The 6,582-nt window shown below is 55.1% G+C and overlaps 1 protein-coding gene across 1 annotated transcript; it reads right to left on the bottom strand.

Annotated features, from left to right (window-relative positions):
- Positions 1 to 2,891: 2,891 nt before the first annotated feature.
- Positions 2,892 to 4,842, bottom strand: LOC138102004 (olfactory receptor 14J1-like). Its single transcript, XM_068999752.1, has 2 exons — positions 4,788 to 4,842; positions 2,892 to 3,529 (listed from the first exon to the last, which is right to left on the bottom strand). Exons 1-2 carry the CDS (start codon positions 4,840 to 4,842, stop codon positions 2,892 to 2,894), a joined length of 693 nt encoding a protein of 230 aa, XP_068855853.1.
- Between the last annotated feature and the right edge of the window lie 1,740 nt (positions 4,843 to 6,582).

Here is a 6,582-nt window from a genome sequence, read left to right as displayed (position 1 = left end):
TCTAGACCGAGGGTGGCGATCCCCGACCGCTGCCTTTTCATAGAAAAGGCATTTCTTGCCTAAATCGGATAAAGAGGAATATATGTAGGGAAAAGTGTCTGTGGATGGATGTTGTCTCCTGGAATAGGTTGTATGCACCCACACTGTAAACTGTTCAATTGCAGCCAGTATAAAGGGAAATGGAATCAAACTCACGGACAGCTCTTTAATCATGGCTGGGTTAAGCGTTCCTATGAAGATTGTGAAAAGATACCCTTAAAGCACTTCCCGTATGATATTTTGGCTTGTCAACAAAGAATTTCTAATACTTAAATCTAAGATTGTAGGATGAAAAGAATTGTTATGAAGGTTGCAGTTCGTCTCTAGGTCAAAGGACTGATTGAAGGAGTGAGGCCTGAACAACAGGCCCTGACTGAGGCCTGAACAACAGGCTCTGAGCCAAAGTTGACATCTAGATGAACCTTCCAACCAAATGTTCTATTTGTATCTGCTCATTAACAAAGCATTAGTAGCAATATGCTCTATGTTCATTGGTGAAACACGGATTGACCTTTCTGTATTTAGAAACTGGACGAGGCCCCATCTGGCCTTGTTTGGGGCTTTAGGATCAAACTCCCTCGGTTCCTCCTTGAGCCCTGGCCAGGCTTTGGGAGAAACCAAAGAGGAGAATGAAACCAGATGTTCCCACACTAGCAGTGATGTCGGCTTGTTTGTTCAACGCTGTCAAAGCTGGGCCCTCTCACAGCGAGGTTGAAGCCTCGTTGCCCGCAAAGGTGGATGCACCTGCAGGAACTCCCAGGGTGCGGGAATGGCTCTCCAGTCCTTGGCTGTGACAGCTTCCCCCAGCTGATGTGAGGATGTGGATGATGGCAAGGCCTGAGGGTAACTGGTGCTGTCTCTTTCTTGATTACTGTACGCAATCTTTGGTAGGGATGATTGGGTGCTTTGCTGGGCTTCTCCTTTTGTGATTCTTTGCAGTTTTGCATTCTAATAACTTACACTATTCCTGAACTTGGTGTCTGTGTCTTTGGGGCTGACCCTGCCCACTGGCAAAACAGACGCTGAGGGCCCTCGGAGAACCAAAGGTGCCTTGCGACACCGTGGGGCCTCGTGTAACCAAGGGCACCCCAGTGACAGCGTGGGGCCCAAAGGAACCAAGGGGCCAGCGTGGCACTGCAAGGCCTCGTGGAACCATGGAGAGCATTGTGACACGGAGGGGCGTCTTATAATCAAGGGTCCATTGTTTTCCTCTCCCTGCCCCGGCCCCAGCCCTGCAAAGAAGCCCAGTCCTGTCTGGCCCTGCAGCAGGAACTGGAGGCACTGGAGGTGCGGGACAGTGACTCTGTGTCTGGAATGCTCAGGAGATCCTCAGCTCGGGCAGCTCCTGCAGCCCCAGGGCCCCGCTGCCCAGCACAGCAGCAGAGAGTTGGCTCTGGGGCTCCTCAGGCTGCTCCTGCTGCTATCCCAGGGACAGGGCTCCTCTTGCCAGGGCTCCTCTGCACACACACGAGCTCCTGCTCTTCTCCTGGCCCATCCCAGCTCCCCACAGAGCCTTTCCCAGGGGAACACGTCTGTGCTGGCCTGAGCAGCCCTTGCTGTAGCCTCTGCCCTGCTGCCCACAGCCCCCGAGCTGGGGGTGCTGCTCTGCAGAGCATGGGGGCTGTGCTGCCCGGGGCCATGGGCTGCCTCTGCTGGGCTGTGCTGCTCAAGCTGGGAGACAGAGCTCTGCAGCTGATGGTGCTCCCTGCACGGACCCCCTCCCACACAGGCTCTGCTGTGGCCATGGAGGGTGCTCCGAGGTGCCTGCCTTGTTCCAGGGCTGGCGCATGGGCTGGGGCTGCCCTGGATCCTCCTCTGCAAGTTCCCAGAGGGTCAGACGAGTCACTGCCCAGACTCCTTTCCCTGTACCTGCTGTGTCCCCTGGGGCTGCAGAGCTCTCATGGCTCACAGGAAACATTCAGTCCTTTATCTCTGGGTGAGCCCACCCTGGACAGGCCTGTGCCCAGGGAGCTCCACTCACGGCTGATCCCTGTCACACACTGTCCCTGCAGGTCCCCTGCGTTCTCCTGGCAGCTCCCAAGTCCCTCCAGAAGAACATTCCCCTGCCATCAGGCCTGGCACAAGCTGCAGAGCCCCAGGAAGGTTCATCACAGACCATTCACCATCTGGTGGGCACTGGCCACCACCAAGCAAAACCTGAACCACACCTGAGTCTCTTGAAGGCCACACTGGGACCCTGATCTCATCCCACTGAGCCCTGGGAGAACAAGGAACACAGGCAGCCTCTTTAGAGTCTCTTCCTTGGGCCTCTTCCTGACAGTGACTGTGCAGGGAGAGCAAAGCCTTCCTGCAGTGCCTTCAGGAGATGCCCTTTGCTGATGGAACTGCTGTGGCGGAGCCCAGCTGTGTCCCAGCAGTGCCCATGGCCTGTCCCTGCCTGTGACACGCAGCAGGACTCGCACCACCCGCACAGAGCTGGTGGCCTTACACCATCACAGCAGCTCCAAAGGAGAGAGTGGAAGTAATAAGAGAGGAGCTCTGAAAAGACCAAGCTCTGCTGCTCCCTGGCTGTGCTGCTCTGCTGGGACTCTTCCCTGCCCCACCCTGCAAAACTGGTCCTGCCCTCCAGCTTCAGGGATGGACTCAACCAAAGGATCTTGAACAAAGACCTTGCTGATGGGTCCTTTCTTTCATGTGAATACACACAGAGCAGACTCCTCATTGACACAGTCCCTGTCAACAGTCCCATTCAGCCTGTAAACAGGGAATAAGATGCATAACAAAATCTTTTGGGTACAACATTAACATAGGAGAAGAAAAAAAGCCCCCAAAGCACCACCACCAAAACAACCTGAGAAGGCAGGCTGGGCCTCTAATGATTACACTTTAGCCTATGGAGCTGAAAACAGGCAGGTTTTTGCTTCTGGAAAGCATCCAGTCATCATTTTCCTCAGGGCATCCTTGAGCTCCTGGTTCCTCAGGCTGTAGATGAGGGACTTCAGGGCTGGAGGCAGCACTGAGTACAGAACTGGCAGTGCCAGGTCCACGGATGGGGAGGACCTGGAGGGGGGCTTCAAGCAGGCAACAAAGCCAGTGCTGAGGAACAGGGAGACCATGGCCAGGTGAGGGAGGCACGTGCAAAAGGTTTTGTGCCATCCCTGCTCAGAGGGGATCCTCAGCACAGCCCTGAAGATCTGCACATAGGAGAAAAGAAGGAACACAAATGAACCAAAAGTTAAACAGATGGAAAACACAACAAGCCCGAGTTCCCTGAGGTGGCAGTGTGAGCAGGAGAGCTTGAGGAACTGTGGGATTTCACCCAAGAACTGGCCCAGGGCACTGCCCTGGCACAGGGGCAGGGAAAATGTAGTGGCCGTGTGCAGCAGAGCATTGAGAAAGCCACTGGCCCAGGCAGCTGCTGCCATGTGAGCACAAGCTCTGCTGCCCAGGAGGGTCCCGTAGTGCAGCGGTTTGCAGAGGGACACGTAGCGGTCGTAGCACTCGACGGCGGCGAGGAGGGAAAACTCCACTGAAATGAAAAAGAGGAAGAGAGAGAGAAAGAGAAAGAGAGAAAAAGAGAGAAAGAGAGAAAGAGAGAAAGAGAGAAAGAGAGAAAGAGAGAAAGAGAGAAAGAGAGAAGAGGAAGAGGAAGAGGAAGAGGAAGAGGAAGAGGAAGAGGAAGAGGAAGAGGAAGAGGAAGAGGAAGAGGAAGAGAGAAAGAGAGAAAGAGAAAGAGAAGGAGAAAGAGAAAGAGAAGGAGAAAGAGAGAAGGAGAAAGAGAAAGAGAAAGGGGCTGTGCAGCACCTCCTGCGTAGGAGGTGGTTGTGGTGTCCCAAAATGGAATTGTGCATGGCTTTGGGGACAGTGGTGCAGATGGAGCCCAGGTCGGTGAGGGCAAGGGTCAGCAGGAAGAAGAACATGGGGCTGTGCAGGTGCTGGCCGCAGGCTCCGGCGCTGATGATGAGGCCGCTGCCCAGGAGGGCAGCCAGGGAGATGCCCAGGAAGAGGCAGAAGTGCAGGAGCTGCAGCTGCCGCGTGTCTGCCAATGGCAGCAGGAGAAAGGGGCTGATGGAGCTGCTGTTGGACATTGGCTGTGTGTGGACATGGGGACCTGTTCATGGAGAAAAGTCAGTGACAGCTTAAGGGAAACGGCTCTCAGCCAAATCAAAGCCATGTCCCACAAATGCTTCTCCTGTCACACACTGACACCTTATGGGGATTCAGAGTGTCGCCACGGAGAACGGCTTTGGCTGGCCTGGGGCCTTGCGAGAGACGAGAGACGGGGCGGGCCGGGGCCGCGTCTGGCAGGAGGCGAGACAAAGAGCAAGAGGCGAGACAAAGAGTAGGATAGTTAACGGGAGATTGGGCGAGGAGATGGTAATCTGTAGCCCTTGGAGATGTAAAACATATAACCTTAGAAGCTGAAGTTTGTAGCTGCTGAACTGTGGGTTTGGAACAGTATATAAAGATGGGACTCGTGCGAGGAAATTTGGCTTTGCATGCGGCCGGCGAAGTCCGTGTTCCATCACCGACAACACCCTTCTGTTTTTCTAGCAGATCTTCCTTCAGCTCCAGCCGCAGCCCTGCTTGGTGCTGGCTGCGTGCGACATGAGTTTCAGGGCAATTGCTCCGGGGGGTTTTATAATTCAGCCTTGCTGTGCAGAAGTGGGAGGGGGACAGCCACCTGTCCTGGTGTTACACTTTGAAACCCCAGCTAACACAAGGGCACTCCCAGGGCCCAAGAACAGGAATGGCAAAAGCTGTTAAAGTGTTCTAGAGGTTTTTACAGCTCCTCTTCATCTCCCCGGCTGACTGGTTTTGGATGTCAGAAACACTCAGCATTGCTGCTGTCCTCGGGGAGAATAGAGCGAGTTCTGTGAGGCAAGGCGGTGAGTGGAGAGTGAGGGGAGGTGCTCTGTCACTCTGTCCTGTTCCAAGATCCTCTGGGCTTTCACCCTTGTCAGACAGAGGATAATCACCCTCCCATATTTCCCTTAGAAACCATCCCAACACTGCTGAGAGCAGATCGATCCACCACAGCCCATCAAATGTCCACCCCCTTCTCGAGGTCTCAGCCCCACATTGGTAGCCAAATACACACATGGCTCATTGCACCAACCCAACAGCACTTTGTCCATCATCAAACTTCTGTGTCTCACTGTGGGGCTTTCAGGTAACACAAAGATGCTACACGACCTGTTTGCGTCCTGGAGGGAAGCTCCGAGCTTAGGGGGAATCCTCAAGAAGAAAGCCAAGTGTCCTAATGATGGCATTGGATGTAGGGAGATGGAGCTCCTTCCCTGGCTGCATTGCCCACAGCCGGGCACTGGGGACAGCGTCACCCTGAGCCAGCTGAGCCAGCTGTGCCCCCTCCCAGAGCCCCCCAGTGCCAGGCAGATGCTCCCGGCCCTGTGCTCTGCAGAGGGAACTGGGCCCGGGACCGCAGAGCTGCCCCACAGCTCTGCTGCAGCTCTGCCTGCACAGGAGGGGCTTCACGCCTTGGAGCCCCGGCCCTGAGGGCAGAGGCTTGGCTGAGGGAGAGAGGAGGGGAGGGGGCTTGTTCAGAGGGAGGGGCTGCACTCGAGGGCATCCTGTGGAGGTCTCTAAGCTCTCCGTGCCACAACATTTCTGCCTTTTGTTTTCTCTCATTGCCTGATCTTCTCTCTGCTTGCTGAAGATCTTCCTCCTGGAGATGTTTCCCTGTGCCTGATCTCTTCCTGCCAGCACTCACAGACCCCATATCTCTGTGCACTCTCCTTGGCCCTACAGAAACCTGCCTGTTTGCAGGGCACTGGCTGGGGACAGGTTCTGTTTGCAGGTGGGAGAAAGGACAGGTCAGACTAAGCCTGGCGGGTCCAGCAAAGGTGATGCCGGTGCTCTCCGTGGGCAGAGGAGTGCCTTGAAAGCACTTTAGGAAACTCCTGCAGAGCACTCAAGTTACACTTCCCATGCCTTAGGGACTCTTAAAAATGAAGAATTCCTTTATCACTTCCCCCCCTCCCATTCCGCAAGAGTAGGAAACGGAAAACACTCTCAGGAAATTTCATCTTTATAGAAAGGCTTGTCTTGGAAATATTACTGGACTGAGCCTAAGCCCTGAGCATGTCCTCATGTTCTACACCAGGGATACTCAGAGAATGTACTTCCTGAATCCACAGTCAGTGGTATGTTCCAGCTTGAGGAGATCATTTCAGGAACTGCAGCTGCTTTGTCCTGCAGCCAGAGGCTTCCTGTGTCAAGGGCTGGGAATGATTCTCCCCCGGTCACTTGTCAGCATCTTCCCAGCCCTAACTGATGGAACCCCTCTGTGCCTCTGTGCCGTGCCCGGGCTGGCTGCAGGCAGTGCCCCAGCTGCCGGAAAGGCAGATCCTGTCCCTCCCTCATTGCTCGGGACTCTTCCCGGGGCACTGGGATGTGGGCATGTGCAATGCCAAGGGCAGGACCATGGGGTGGCCCCTGCCATGCTGCTGAGCAGCAAAAAAGAGGCAATGAGGCCCCAGGGCTGCAAGGGTCACTTGTCTCCCAACTGGCCCCAGGGGCAGGGACAGCAGCCCTGGCCAAAGTGCTGCAGAAGTTGCCTCT

This window comes from Aphelocoma coerulescens, unplaced genomic scaffold (genome assembly GCF_041296385.1).
Source record: "Aphelocoma coerulescens isolate FSJ_1873_10779 unplaced genomic scaffold, UR_Acoe_1.0 HiC_scaffold_60, whole genome shotgun sequence".
Classification (NCBI taxonomy): Eukaryota; Metazoa; Chordata; class Aves; order Passeriformes; family Corvidae; genus Aphelocoma; species Aphelocoma coerulescens.
The sequence above is the reverse complement of the archived record's forward strand: the minus strand, read 5'-3'. Positions and strand labels throughout refer to the sequence as shown.

What these genes read in the sequence shown, in the direction of transcription:
- LOC138102004 (XM_068999752.1), bottom strand. Translation starts at nt 4,842, where the DNA reads ATGCTGAGTGTTTCTGACATCCAAAACCAGTCAGCCGGGGAGATGAAG. An exon ending in CGGGGAGATGAAGAGGAGCT is followed by an intron (nt 3,530 to 4,787) that starts GTAAAAACCTCT and finishes TTTTCATTTCAG; the next exon opens with TGGAGTTTTCCCTCCTCGCC.